The sequence below is a fragment of the Argentina anserina genome, chromosome 2 (assembly GCF_933775445.1).
Source record: "Argentina anserina chromosome 2, drPotAnse1.1, whole genome shotgun sequence".
Lineage (NCBI taxonomy): Eukaryota > Viridiplantae > Streptophyta > Magnoliopsida > Rosales > Rosaceae > Argentina > Argentina anserina.
Genome location: NC_065873.1, coordinates 29788956 through 29804771, shown reverse-complemented (window position 1 = coordinate 29804771; position 15816 = coordinate 29788956). Strand labels below are relative to the sequence as shown.

At 38.3% G+C, this 15816-nt stretch overlaps 2 protein-coding genes across 2 annotated transcripts; one reads left to right on the top strand and one right to left on the bottom strand.

The window, feature by feature from the left end:
• The first annotated feature begins 684 nt into the window (after positions 1-684).
• On the top strand, positions 685-4624 carry LOC126784988 (inactive protein kinase SELMODRAFT_444075-like). The gene is made up of 8 exons (XM_050510555.1): positions 685-987; positions 1068-1201; positions 1806-1900; positions 2110-3140; positions 3309-3475; positions 3626-3702; positions 3861-4182; positions 4315-4624. The coding sequence occupies exons 1-8, from the start codon at positions 840-842 to the stop codon at positions 4462-4464; spliced, it is 2124 nt and encodes a 707-aa protein (XP_050366512.1). The 5' UTR covers positions 685-839; the 3' UTR covers positions 4465-4624.
• Positions 4625-4811: 187 nt separating this feature from the next.
• On the bottom strand, positions 4812-6385 carry LOC126784990 (protein JINGUBANG-like). The gene has a single exon (XM_050510556.1). It carries the CDS (start codon positions 6234-6236, stop codon positions 4851-4853), a length of 1386 nt encoding a protein of 461 aa, XP_050366513.1. The 5' UTR covers positions 6237-6385; the 3' UTR covers positions 4812-4850.
• Positions 6386-15816: the final 9431 nt, after the last annotated feature.

The following is a 15816-nucleotide window of genomic DNA, read 5'->3' as shown; positions in this document are numbered from 1 at the left end:
TGCATGTATACCTGGCCCTATATATATAAACCTTTTCCATCAAGAGTGGTCATTTGGAAAATCACATAACATATCATAAATTATCACAATCACATGGAACATTGTGTGTGTGTGTGTTATGTGAGTCTTCTTCAAAGTTTCACTACTGGTTATGATTAGTAATGGCAACATCTTAACCATGCAAACCTTATTTTCATCAATAATTCCCCATTTAAGAATCCATTAGGCTATCAATACTAGAAATGAGTATACCTCTTAAATTATTTAATTTAGTTAAATACATAATACAAACGCATATCATGAAAGAAAAATATATGATCACTAAGTTTCGATAAGCAATATGTAAATTTAATGAATCACCATTTGGACCGTGAGTGGTTATACAATCATGAACTGATTAAGTCTTTGTGACAACTTCAAAACTACTCATTTTCGACTCTATTGATGTCCTAATACGCCAAACTAACTTATATAATAAAAAAATGATCCAATAAAATTCAAAACATTTTGAAAATGAGAATCTAATTCGAAATTTACTTCAATATACAGAAATATAGTAGAAAAAAAATAAAACAAAAGTAAGAGAAAAAATAATTGAAGGCTAAGATGGAGAAATGACACAAATTTAAACGTATTTATTGATGATTTTGATGGTGGTTGCTTAACTAAGGTCAGTTAACCCTGGTCAACAGCCATTTGTAGCTCGATCACCTCCCTCAGTCTCCTTTGTCATCATAAACTTTCTTACTCCGTCACTACTTCACGTCGCTCTCCCAACTTCCAATTCCACCGCCTCGAATTCAGATTCAGTCTCATTTCACTGATCCATTCTTCGAGCAATGGTTGGGGAGCGATCCGATAAGGTCATAGTGGCCGTGAAGGCCGCGAAGGTCATTTCCAACGCCGCATTGGCTTGGGCTCTCACTCACGTCGTTCAGCCCGGCGACTGCGTCACCTTGCTCGCCGTCATCTCTCCGGTCAAAGCCGGTAAATTCTCATTTCGAAGATAAACTTTATTTCTGTTCTTCAATTGAATTTCGGTTTCAAGTGTGTGAGAGTTTTTGCAGGTAACAGATTCTGGAAATTCCCGAGATTCACCGGAGACTGCGGGAGTCGGCACAAGGAGGATTTGCCGGATCGGATTTGTCAGATCTCAGAGTCGTGTTCTCAGATGGTGCTTCAATTTCACAATCAAATCCAGGTAAAAATTACACTAGTCTTCAATCTTTTTTATTTACTATAATGCCACTTACCGCCTTTCTCCACTACTCGGTCAAAGATAAGACCACGTGGACGTAGTTTTTTTTTTCAATATATTTTCAGTAGGATACAACCTATTCTTTCAGTTTTGCATTGAAATTTCGATTGTATATATACCTATAGATCAAGAAAATGATTTGGCATGTAGTTCATCTCTAGCTGTTTATCATTGGCTGTCAGAAATTTCGTAGATTCTGGATTTGTTTTGTTTTTATTATGCCAGGATGAAATTAAGTTAATCATTGACGCCATGTGCTTACACCTTATTTCTAGGGTGAAAGATCAATGATTTTTGGGACCAACAATATGCATCCATTTTTTTCATTTTTGTGAAATAAGATGCATTATTTTCCTGTGAAAGCTGGCTGATTTATAATGAGGACCTACCCCATAATGGAAAAGAAAAGCATTAGCCTTGAGTGAATATCAGACAAAATAAGAGCTTGGAAATTGATTAATTGATAGGGCAGAGATTGATCATGCTTCATATTCAACATATCAGTTGAACCTACTAGGTGAATAACTGGATTTGATCATGATTGCAGGTAACCGTGAGGATTAAGGTAGTTTTAAGTACACCTGGTGGTACTGTGGCAGCCGAAGCAACATGCAATGGAGCCAACTGGGTCATACTGGACAAGTAATTAATCATAAAAAAAGTATTATTTCTAAGCTATTAGTTCAGGCCATCCCTCACAAGTTTACACATCTAATGATGTCCTAAACTATAGTGTCTTATAAATTTCAGTGTTTATGTCACATTGTGATTTTAACCTGTATGTTAATATAAGCTACAATCTTTGTTCATTGATCATAATGATGAAGAGTCCAATCGTCTTTATATAACAGAAAATTGAAACAAGAGAGGAAGCATTGCGTGGAGGAACTTGGATGCAACATTGTTGTGATGAAGGGGTCTCAGCCTAAAGTCCTGAAGCTGAATCTGGGATGCTCAGAAGAACTCCAAACCCAATTCTTTTCTGCTGCTTCTTCACCAGGAACTCGCCTTCGAAAATTGGAAGAGCATAGGATGAATACCACTCCAGTGAGTAGTCCTGAAGGACCAAGTAGCTCTTGCACAAGAACCACGGGAGAAGGTTCATTATCAAGTTACGACACTGTGACTTCTCTTTTTCTTGTCTATGAGCAGAATCCTTTATTTGAGGGACAACACTCAAGAAACCACAGACCACATTTGGAAGATCCATTTGAAGAACTTGATTCAATTGGAGAAAGGGTTATAACTCTTTCTAAGCCCCAACCATCAACTCTAGCTCTTGATCAGAATGTCTTGTGGATCCCTCAAAACCACAGTAGTGATAGAAAGCACCCCAAACCCCAAGCTTATAAGAAACCACACAAAGTAAGATCTCCCACTTTCCAGACTCTTTTTGACGAGTATGCACAGTTTGATCGGAATACAAGTGACAGAATTGAAACCAGGGAAAACCACAACAAAGGCTACACTACTAATTCAAACATTAGGGATGCTGTTTCCTTGGGTAGCACTTCCTCAATACCTCCTCCTTTATGCTCTCTTTGTCAACATAAAACACCAGTTTTTGGCAAACCTCCTAAACAGTTCTCTTATCAAGAATTAGAGGAAGCTACAAACGTGTTCTCATATGGTAACTTCTTGGCAGAAGGTGGCTTCGGTGTGGTTCACAGAGGGGTGTTAAGAGACGGCCAAGTTGTTGCTGTGAAGCAGTTGAAGTTTGGTGGTTCTCAAGCAGATGCTGATTTCTGCAGGGAAGTGCGAGTATTGAGCTGTGCACAACATCGGAATGTTGTGTTGCTCATTGGGTATTGTATTGAAGGCAAGTTAAGGTTACTGATTTATGAGTACATATGTAACAGCTCGCTGGATTTCCATTTACATGGTATGCTCTTTTCTTTTTCAAGTTTATTATTTATTATTGGCTGATGAAAGCATGCTGCATAGAACCTGTGCTCCTTTCATTATAAGAAATTGGCATTCTCTCTGCCTATAAACTATCTACATATTAACTAATGTTTGGCTTACAGTCTCATATTGATTTTGTTTGAAGGCGCGGAAGGAAACAGAACTCCCCTCGATTACGAGTCAAGGCTAAAGATAGCTACTGGAACAGCTCGTGGATTAAGATATCTGCATGAAGATTGTAGAGTTGGATGTATAGTGCACAGAGACCTAAGACCTAACAATATCCTTCTGACTCACGATTTCGAACCTCTGGTACTTCAGATAATTATATTGTTGATACTGCATCCATGCTTTCAATTGTATAAGAAACTTGGTCCTGTTCCAAGTTCCAACAACGTATTTCTCTCTGGTATGTTTTTGTCCATCATACTAGCATCCTTTACTCATTTACTTTCTTATTAGGTTGCGGACTTTGGGCTTGCTAGATGGCACTCTGAATGGGAGACCAGCACTGAGGACCGTTGTATTGGAACTTCAGGGTAAATTCTTCAAATCCTGCAAGCTAAAAATCAACAGTTCTTGTACAGCAATAATTCCGTTATATTCACATTACAATCTGTGTTGGAGGAAAAATAAATGAGCAATTATATATGTAGCTCGATAGTCGAGAAGCTGATATATTCATTTAACCATGCAGGTATCTTGCACCAGAGTACCTTGACAGTGGTCAAATTTCACATAAGGTAGATGTGTACGCATTTGGAATTGTTTTGTTGGAGCTTATGACAGGTAGGAGAATTGGGGAATTGCATTATGTCAGGGGACATCATATTCTGGAAGAATGGTTGCATCGGTTAGCTACGTTAGAGCCAAACCATATCTCACCAATTTCCTACCACTTACTGGATCCAAACATGACCTCTGAATCCCCCGACTTCCCCTATCAACTACAGGCAATGGCTCGTGCTGCTTCCTTGTGTCTTCGGCGAGATCCTGAATTCAGACCCTCAATGTCAAAGGTTTGTGGCTTGATTCGCTGTTCCTAATTAGTTTCCTTGATATTGGTACCTGAATGGATAATTTAACCTTTTATATATCCCTTCGAATTTTTGTAGAAATTGTATTGAGTTCAATTGTCCTTTTGTGTACAGGTAATCAGAGTACTAGAAGGTGGTGATCCAGTTGTTCCTATTGGCCTGGACTTGAACACCGTTGGTAGTAGAAGTGGCCATTTGCCAGGAGTGAGCTCACAACAGCAGCCTAAACCCAGAGGAAACCATTCTCGTAAACTTTCACATTGAATAGTGGATACTTATTCTTTTGAGTAGAAACAACTCGCATTACATCCGACTTCATAACAGATTTTTTCCCCCCTCATTTTTTTGTACGAGTAGTTCAGAACTTCAGATTAGCATATATCAAAGTTACATGCATTATAGATCTTTTCTTTTTTCCAAACATTCAACAATGAGAAATATACTACTTTTTTGCACGCCTATTGGTTTTACTTCCAATCAGACACCCAGAAGTTTGTCAAATTTGAGTTGCAATAAGAGGAGAAAAGTTTATTCGACAAATTACACTACTGCAATTCTCCTTAGAGCCATGCAACTATCTCCCAGTCTCCGTAAATAAGCTAATCCAAGAGACACGTGTCATTCTGCAACTGGTGTTTAGATTACAGAAATCACCGCCGGGTCCTGGTCGACGAGTAACTTCCATCGGAAGGCAGCGAGTCGTTGTCGGTAATCAACTGGGGTGTACGGCTCTGCATGGTCACAGGAGTGAGCTCCGGCGCTTGCTCCGACACCCCCCACACCTTCACAGACTTATCGAGGCTCCCACTATACACAATCCACCGTTGATCTCCCCTCGTCGACGGCTCACGATCCTCCTCAACGGCCAGGCACTTCACCGGCCCACTGTGACCCGCCAAAACCGACAGGCACGTGTGAATCACGCCCTCCCTTCTCCACACGCATATTGTCTTATCAGCCGAGCCGCTGAACACCAAGTTCCCAGCCGCCGCCAAGCACAGCACAGCCAGCCGGTGACCCTTGAGCACCCCATCGTGAGATAACAGCTCCTCTCTCCCCCAGAAATTAACCAACCCATCCGACGACCCACAATACACAATAGACCCAGACGCGCTCACAGCGAGTGCAGTCACCGCGCTCTCTTGCTTCAGCAGAGTTTGCACCAAAGAATGCTTCATCATATTCCCATTCTGCTCCCTCTTCCACACCTTCACCGTGCCGTCCGCCGCTCCGGTGTACAACAACCCCTCAACGCTGGCCACGACGGAGTTCACGGCGTCGTCATGGGCGTGGATGGACTCAATGCATTTAGAACTTTCGATCCGCCACACTTTGACCGTGCGGTCCCATGAGGCTGAATACAACAGCTTCTTGTCTTCGCTCAAGCTCAGACATGAAACCGCGTCGGAGTGTCTGATCCAAAGCGTCTTCTGTTTCCTTACTTGGACGTAGTTCTTGGGTTTCACCGAGTACTTGAAAATGTCCATCATAGTCGGGAAAGTTCCGGCCCGTTTGTGAACTTTAGGGTCTTTGGTGGAGACTCTCCAAACCCTAATCTTGCCGTCCTGGTGACCAGTGAACAGCCTCTCTCCTGAGATAACAATCGCCTTGACAAGTCCGCTGTTGGACTTGAAACCGCTGTACTCCTTGAGATTCTTCCAAACTCTGATGTTCTTGCTGTCGGAGCCGGTGTACAAGAGATCTTCGGTGGCGGCCAGGGAGTAAATGTGGCCTTCTTCTCGAATGAGAGAGCCGATGAGCCCGTTCTTCGGGACATTCTCTTCGAACGGCGTGCACGATGATTTGGTGAAGGGAGAAGCGGCGGTCTGGTTCCACGGTGACATGGCTATCGGAGAGCCCTCGCCGCTGAGCCGGTTGGGGTCGAAGGGAGCGGCGCTACTGTTTCGCATTTGGTATTCGTGAAGGACGTCGGGGGACATGGCGTTGGCCGAGATGTTGGGATCGGAATGGACGAGGTTGCCGAAATTACTGGCCCTAGGTAGGCTGGTGTCGTCGGAAAACATTCTGTCTCTCATGTCCTGGATAATATCTTGATCGATTATTCAAACAATTTGGGTTAATTACTTCATTCGCGTACTAATTGTCCAAGCAGAATTATGGAAAGGTTCGATTTGAAGATATGGGTGTTGAATTAGAATTTAGAATTTGCAATGGTGGTGATGAGAAAATGGAGGGAACGACAGAGAGGTAGCCAACTAGTGTAACAAAGATATTAACAAATGAGCCAGAGGAGGGCGGGAGTCGAGAGACGGTGCTATATATAAAACGTGTATATATAGAACGGGGGAAGGAAACTTTGGCCGGAATGATGTGTACACGTGTAAGGCAGATACTCGCTTACGTGATTAGGGATTTTGGGGTCCGGAAAATCTGGGTTGGATACTCGGAATAAACACTCGGAGGTTTGGGAATTGGAGGTGGCTGTCATCATTCTACATTTCTACACGGTTGGGGTTGGTGGCCCGACAACATCTCTCTATTTTTTGGTGTCATTTGGGGGGTTTAAGGTTATATGACTAAGGGGAAACTCAAACTGACACGAATCAATCCTACTCCGTTAGTCTTTAATCTTGATTAACACTTAAGCATGATGTGTAGCAGTGTAGGCCAATTCCGATAAACCTAGCTAAGTGGTACTTATGATGTGTGGGTTGCTTCCCTTTAATCATTCAAAGAAAAAAAACATATAGATCGGCTTGGCCTGAGAGATGTCCTATAATTATTATCATGGTCAACTATTTTCATCTCGATCATATGAGAATCTACAAACTGTCAAACTGAGATTTTTTGCTTGTTTCTAAACCTATTAAAAAAATTAATAGGGTGCAATATTTTAAGTTCAACTGTTCAAACATCTTAATGCTAGTTTAATCTACAAACTGTGAATAGAGTAAAATTGTGTTTTGTTAATCTATTTAACTATATATATGCACAAAGAATGGTGCACGATTTTACAGCGCGCGGTTGGTAATGGTATAATGTCAGAATGGCGAAGTGGAGTTCCTTTAGTTAGAAGTGAAGAACATGCACTAACTTTGGAAGCTAGAAGGAGCTAGCAATGATATATACCGGTGCTTTTACTCTGTTATCGGATTCATCGCTGAACATTGATGGTGATGAAAGATACCAAAAGCAAGGGGTTTCAGTCGTGTTAAGAAAAAGTGCACGATTGATTACCAAAACAAGAGAGGAAGAAGGCGGGTATCATAATTTTATTAACCTATATATCTAGGCATCTAGCTTACACTAACAATAATGTTATCACTTATCAATATAGGAAAAACGTACGACGGCCTTAAGTTCGTGGAATATTGTTTATGTGAGCATGCATGTGTATTTGAGTGTTGTATATCGCAGTGAAATGACTGAAAGGGATCGATTTCCCTAGCCTGAAGGCAATGCCGTTTCAGATTGATCAGTTAATAAAGAACATATATGAAGTTATCAACAATGTAATCCAAACTCTCTGATTTCCATGGTCTGTTATGGTGCCACTGAATCTAAAGAACAATTAGATAATGCATGCATGTACGTGTATCGAATACCGATCACTTCTAAATCATCCTTGCAGTATCTATAGCTTTGCTGAATCAAATAACACGGCATCTTATTAGCTAGAAAACTATTATGTCGCAGCCACTTTGCCCTAATTCTTAGGGTACCAACCTCACCATGTAAAATCTAAAATGATAAAGGAAGCTATTGTGTGATTGGAAAAAAAAAAAAAGATGAGCTGCTGATCAACAAAAAGAAAAGGGAGAAACAAGGAGGAAATGCTAGCCTTCCCTCTCTATGCTTCAGATGTACGTGAGTACGTGAATCGTTGGAGCTCCTTGAAAGAAATGTTTCGGGCATCGCAATGCAAGAAAAGGTAGGGTAAAGTGAATATTGAATTTTCAAGAGAAAACAAACGGAAGAAGCCAACGAACGCAAGTAAAAGATAGAAATTGAGAAGTAAAATCAAATTATGAGGCGGATACGAACATCTCACATGTGAACGTTAATCCATCGTCACTGACGAATGATCGAATATCTTATTGATGGTTGGAAATACCCGGAAAAGCTTTTGAGAAGAAATACTTGATGTAGTAGGTAAGAAAACAATGATGGCAATTTGACAAAGACCAAAGGCCGTTGCTCCTTTTTCCGATATAGGTCGTCGACTCAGTGATAAAGCTCAGTGAAACGGTTATGCCCGTAAGGGAATAATGATATGACCCGATCGGGAAATGACAAGTATCTGGTGACCTGATTGGGACGCACGTCGCACGGCAATCCCACTACCGCTGACGCTGTGACAAGTGTCAGTGCTGCTCGTACGCCTTGTGCAGTTTTCCGGTAACTTTCGCTGGCTAGAATCAATTATGCAGATTGCAGACTCATGTGTCCGGACCTCTTTAAGGTGGCAAATGTCTGTAGAACGCGTGTCTACCCCCTTCAAAAGCAGGGACATAACGAAGCGTAAGGGTGTAAACGTTTTCCAGTTTTCCTGATCTAAGTACCTTCTACATTTGCTAGTTTTGTCAATGCAGTACGGAATATAGAACAACATGGTTTAGCCGTGATTAGTAATTTTAGCAGACAAAAGTAAATGAGTACAGGTTAATATCAGGGTAGATCTCCTTCTCCTTCTTCTTTTACTTGAGGAACTATCTAAGTTAAATTTGGGTTAATTCATATCTTGGTGAGTAGCTATAAGCATACAAAGGCATATTCATCTAATTATATAGTAGCAATCCGGAATTTTGTTTCGAGATCTACTTTCTTCTATTAGTATTAGTATATATTAATACTGGTGGATGTAGGCAGGTATGTGTACACAATATTCTTCTGTTAATGTAAGATTTATAATCTGCTCAATACAACATGTCGTGTATATTCAAATACAAAATAAAATGAGGTACCAATGCTTATTAATTAATTAGTTGGTGGTAATGATATATAATGTGCTCATTTTCTTTACACACAATCAGCTCGCGACACTTGGTATCCCAGTCTAGCAATCCTATTGATTTGCTTCTAATGCATGCATGATATCTAGCTCTCACCGAAAGCGTCTTGTAAATCTGAACATTCATATATAGACTCTAGCTAATTCACCACTCTCAGTCTCTCAGATCATATTACCAAATGTAGTATGTAATCAACACTAAGAAACCGTTTCCAAAAGTCACGAGGACGAAACTTCTCACTTCTGTAGTAAGCCACGGAATGTGAGAACAGAATTGGAAACAGTAGGTTTTGACTAGAACTTATCGCCTCTCAACACCCATAAGTCCATAAAGCCATGCATGAAATCAGTTATCAAGTGTTGTTGATTGTGTAAGCTCTACTGTAGCAATGAAGTTTTGTTTTTATACTATAATCATGCTCACCTTCATCGTATATAGGTACGTATGTGCATGAGACTCGATGTAGCTATGTAAGTAATTAAGACATCCTTAATTGAGAGAAACCTTAATTTCTAATTAGCTTTCTTTTGTACGTATGCACACTTAATTATACTAACATAAGCCTGTAAGGCTGAAATTAAGATGTTAATTGTCAAAACTCAACTACTAGTGTTCTATTTGGTGTGACAACATTATAGCGAATATGTCTTATCCAATCTAATCAGTGATTCCTCTTAGATGCACTAATACGTTTTTGATTACATGGTGTCATTGGAAGATAGGACGCCAAGATAAGCAAATTTATGGATATATTAACCCTTCATAGTTCATACATACAGATAAGCTAACTAGCTTTGTTCCAATCAAGCAGATGTAATAGAAAAAATTCTAATGCAACGGCATACGGAATCTTAACCTAAAAAAATGATATGCCATTGACAGAAGTCACAGAACCCACTAACCACGTCGCATTATCAGCATCGTATTACTATTGCCTATTGAATCGATATATCTCTAACCTTTTATTATTCCCAACTATTAATTAGATGTTGTATGGAATTATGGATCGTGTGAGTTTTACCATATAACCATGCAGCTCGGTTCTGAAGTTCACAAACTAACTGGGGATAAAGACTCTCAACCGACCTTGTCAGAAAGCAATGGAATTTAGCGGTACGTTTGTTTTCTTTCAGCGCCTGCTGGTCTGATATGATGCCACTGTTGGCAGTAACTACATTGAAACTCGGACCTTATCACCGCCCAAACTTTACACGTACACCGGATTCTATTCCCGATATCTTATATTTCACACTCCGACCAGTTATAAATCTACCATAAGTTTATTGATCACTTAGCTAAGCACTCGCTCCATACTCCCCATAATGTCGTCCTCCTCCTACAAGTTGTCAAAGACCAAATCCTCTGTGCAAAATGAAGCAGTGAGTAGAAGCAGGATCAATCTGAGGGAAGAGCACGACGGTGAAACTTATGACAGCAACAACATCAGCACCCTGCTATACCTGAAACCCACCCACACATCAGAAACCCTAGATAAAGAGGTGGTTCTGCGGCGGATCCGACAACGCAGGCGAGTCAACAAACTTCGTGCTGCTCTCCAATCCCTTCTTACCTCTCCGGTCTTGCCGTCAGAACACGATGAGAAGAAGTGGGTCGATGATGCCTTTGCGGCTCCTTAATTAGCTAGCTAGCCAGCTAGGTACTTATGATTTAGCTCCGATGTTCTCCTTAATGGTGTGTACGTAGTAGTCTAGTAGCATTTAAAATTTTATTTCCTTCTGTAAAACATGCATATTTATAAATCTTAATTATCTGGTATATATATTCGTAATATATGCCAGACAATGATCGAATAGTTGTGAGTTTCAGATGAGACTGCCAGTTTATTATTATGAAGTTATAGAAGTGGATTTATGAATTGTCTGTATAGGTGAGCTGGAATTTCTTCTCTGCTTAAACAGTTAAACGGTCCGGTCGCCTTACCCCGGCCGGCCGGCTTTTTTTTTGTTTTTTTTAGAAAAAGAGGAAAATTAGCTTACACAGAGGCCACCCTCTATCTATTATTATTTATAATATTATTAGCCGGCGCCGAGAGGAACCCGACCGGCCTTTTAGAAAAAGAAAAGAAAAGAAGTTTCCGATAAAGCTCCGGTTCAAATTTCAAACACAAACTCATTATGCTTTGCTTGGGGATTTACTGATGAACTACTTCAGTCAAATTAAGACACAAGTGGGACACTTGTGAATTAGGAGACTTGTGAATTGTGATTAGGATGACTGGTCACTTGTTATCGAGTATAACATGTTATCATTTATATTCTATAATCACGACAATTGACTATTACACTAGAAGAACTGATTATGGTTATAGCTAGTGGTCTAAAATAGTAGGTGGAATCCGTGGACTTTACCAACAACAAAATTTTACTAAATTTCAACAGAATCACGCTTTTTTGTGGAGCACTGCACTTCGTTTCTGTAGGTGTGGATAATTCAAGCTTCTTTAATCGGAATGATTACTTAAAATGAGGATATCACTTGAGTTGGGCGAACACCAACTTAAGAAAGGATGATATGATTCTCCGCCTCCATCATCACTCTCCCTCGTACAGTGTACTCGTGAAGCTCTTTCGCATATTAATAATATTATTCTAGAATGACAAGAAAAATTACCAATATATTTTATCTGATAGACTGATAGTGAAACAAGGTGCACGCTGTGCTCAAATTTATTTCATTATTTCAAGTTGTCCATATAAACTCCGACAAATATTTGATCGATGACTTGCTAATTAAGCGAGTATAGTCATGATCGAGTCATGACGAGTATTGCTCGATCTTGTAGTTTCATGTCTTAAAAACATTCATAAACTAAAAAGAATATTTTGGAACGTCAGATTTGTAGATCGAAAGCTACATATTGGTACGAGATATACATATAGAAGCAAAGTTTTATCATATAAGTATCAACTAGTAAATATGCTGCTGAGAGCTGCTCAGCTTCAAATTGATCGAAAAGCAGTCATCGTTATCAACTAATTAGGTGTTTTCTATTTGTATGTACATTTTGTTTATCAAAATGTTACTGTTATTGATTATAGACTTTTAAGTTATTATCATAAATCTGTTCGGCTAGTGTCATATTACGCAATACAAGTACACTTCAATATGTTATGGGGTGAGCAGCTAGCTCCGATTGGTATATTAGAAACCTATTGTTGGAATTCTGGTAATCTCCGAATTAAGAAGAATAAAATCTTTGAGTCGTTTACCAAAAAAAATTAAAAATTAAAAACGTAAAACACCTACTGAAGTATAATGAACATTCTTATTATAAATTAAAAGGCGAATCCGCTAATTGTTAAAGAATAATGCTACGTCGAGCATAAGAAGGATGTTTCGAAAGCCTAATCACACCGAAATTGATTGTAATGAAGAATAATGTTTCAGAAGACATGGGGCTATCATTATTATTATTGGAAAATCGGAAATGTTACCATAATACACAAGTGTTATATACTTAACTATCAATATGCTAGCTGCAACTAATAATCATATCAAATTTTTGGGTGGCAAATTGATTATAGGCGTTACTTGCGTCTATGAGTGAAAAATAATATGATACCGTGAAGACTATTCAATAAACATACCTGTATAATACGGGGCTTATGCTGATTCATGATCACGGGAAGAATGACGTAGTTCCATCTCCATATTTGGAGCCCCACAACCACAACTACCTTCTATTACGTACCTCCCACTAATTAATTCATGATTTTGAAATATGACAACCAATCATGCCCATTTTGATTTCTATTCCCATTTAAAATTGCAAGTTCTTCCAGCTTTATGATAGTGCGTGGCATCAAATATGCCTAAGATTTTGTTTTTGAATAAAGAACCGGGTGCAGCTACTCATAAGTCTTAATTAAAAAAATCGTCGAATATGAGAAAAAACGTAAATCATAAATCTCTAATTACAAGTACATGAAATAATATCAGAATGTGTTAAGGATTTCTTGATCTGGAAAAAAAAATGATGGAGCATTTATAGGGCTACATCAAGTTATTATTTAGCTATTTAATTATAGAATTAAAATCTTTAATATTTCATTATTTACAATTCTTATGGAATATATTACAATTATGTACGATTTATTTTATAATTACTTTCCATAATAGATTTAGTCTACTTATGTTCCAAGTATTATAATCCCTATATATATGAGTATTATAATCATTGTTAGGAAGCTTAAGTTTTATGATTAAAAGTCAGTATATTTGTGGCATGAATTTGCCTTGTTATGTAACTTTGTTGCTCCCTATTTCTGGTGATCGTTGAGTAACTGTTGGAGGCCCGTGTTCGATACTCGGAGCTCTAGGGAGATCTTAGTGGATTCCATGTCTCCGATCAGGCAACCAAGGGGAGGTTTCAGAATGGACGGTCGTGACGTCAAAAATGACATGGCTGAAATTAAAAATGATGCTAAAGAAACTTGAGGTACGTATTGATTGGATTGAAGCTCAACGACTGAGTCGTAGGAGTTCTGACGGGGGGAGAAACATCACAACCTATCAACAACGTGTTGATCGCATCGAAACTTTCTACCAAGATGGTGATGGTTCTGACGGGGAGATAAACATTAGCCGTATTCATAAGTGTGCTCCATGGTGTAAGTCTGATGAAGAGGGAGTCATACTTTCAACTACTCCGGTTGTAAGTCAACCAAACCAAGCCTTGGCTATAGGCCTAGAAGGCATGTGCCTAGAGCCCCCGAATTCACAGGGCCCCAAAAACATTTAATCTAGTTAATATTATTAAATAAATACCTTATAAATTCCCTTATTCAATGAATGTGCGGTTGTTGTAATGGAAAAGAGGGTTCTATGATATATATTGTAGCGATCTTTTGTTCAAATACGATTGCACCTATGTATTTTATTTTTTTTTGTTTCATTCTATTTTCTAATTTGTATTTATGTTTTGTAGCTTTACACATTTTTTAATCTTTACACTCATTTATTATCGTATTCACCATATACTTACTATCAATTTTATCTATGAATTCAATTAATCATTTGAAAAACATGTTGTACTATATATTATAAATGAAATCGGGTGATATAATTTTTCACGTACTGGTAATTTTTTAAGAATAAAATAGTTAAAAATATATTTAACGATAATGAGCCTATTTTCAGCGTTGGCCTAGAGCCCTATAGAACTTAGGGCCAGCCCTGAAGTCAATTATCTTTAATTTTCCGTTTGTTGAGGAAGTACTTACAAAAAAGAAAAAAATAGTTTCAAGGATTTTGATGGACCACCAAAATATGATTGGTATGAAGAAGATGAATTACGTGATGGAGAAGAGCACCCGAACTCAGATGGAATAGAGGACTTTTGGGTGAGTAATGAACAATCAAATGGGCCAGATTCCTTCAAGTGAATGTTGTCTCAAATATGGTAAGAGAAGAGAAAAATAAAGGCGTGATCAAGTCAATATTGTGGCAAGATATTGAAGATGGGTTTATTGACTTGTTGGAATTGATACACTCATAAGGCCAATTCCTAAAGATGTGGTTAATCTTTTCAAACGAATCAAGGATGGTGAAAAACAATTTGGGTTGGCCAAATTAGTGTTGAAGAGAAGCTTTATGGAATCAAGATTAAGCATTTATTCCAAATATCTATTTTTTTGGAAAGGAAGAATTCAAGTGCAAGATGAGTGTTCACCAAAGGATCTGAAATGGAAGGCATCAATGATTCAAATTCGATGACGAATTCTTTCCAACCAAGAGAGTCTGATGCATGAGCATTTATGGGGCAACATCAAGTTATTATTTAGCTATTTAATTATAGATTTACAATCCTTAATATTTCATTATTTTTTTTTACAATTCTTAGGGAATATATTATAAATATGTAAGATTTACTTATAATTGCTTTCCATATTAGAGTTAGTCTACTTATGTTCTTAGTATTGTAAATTCTATATATATGAGTATTGTAATCGTTGCTAGATAGCTTATGTTTTATGATTAAAAGTCAATATAATTGTGGCATGAATTTGACTTTTTATGTAAATTTGTTGCTCCTTATTTCTATTGTCTATTGAATGACTGTTGAAGACCCGTGTTCGATACCGATACCTCATTAAATAAACAATGATTTCTATAACGTGTACACATGCGTTATGAAGCTTCTCACAATTTCGTAATGTGACCGGAAGTGAGGTTTTGACTTCTAACAAACGACCGTAGATCTTGTTCTAGGAAGAAGCATTTTACAGGATCAACGAGTTGCGAGATAAGACGCTGCTTGAAATCTGTAGACAATATTGCATACTTTTTCTTTGTTTGGTATGACTGCTAATTAACAATATCCTTCGGTTTCGACAAAATATAAAATATATTTCAAATCATTAAATTAAATCGACTTGAATTTATACAGGAGCATATAATTTCAGTCAATGTGTTCTTCATTTGTACAAATATACACCGAGGCCGTATATTAGTAACAGATGCGGATTTTGCCATATCTAGTTATCTACGTACGACAATTAGTTAAGGCAGTAATCATGTTCCACTTTACAAAGCTGATCATTAACTCTATAAGTTGGTCTTCGTTAAGCTAAAATAATCATCTCTATTCCTCCCCCGTGGTCTTCAGCCAATTTAAAGTTCA

Coding starts and splice junctions, on each gene's coding strand:
- LOC126784990 (XM_050510556.1), bottom strand. CDS start 6,236: ATGAGAGACAGAATGTTTTCCGACGACACCAGCCTACCTAGGGCCAGT.
- LOC126784988 (XM_050510555.1), top strand. CDS start 840: ATGGTTGGGGAGCGATCCGATAAGGTCATAGTGGCCGTGAAGGCCGCG. Junction 1,901..2,109: donor AACTGGGTCATACTGGACAA/GTAATTAATCAT, acceptor TTTATATAACAG/AAAATTGAAACAAGAGAGGA. Junction 3,141..3,308: donor GCTGGATTTCCATTTACATG/GTATGCTCTTTT, acceptor TTTTGTTTGAAG/GCGCGGAAGGAAACAGAACT.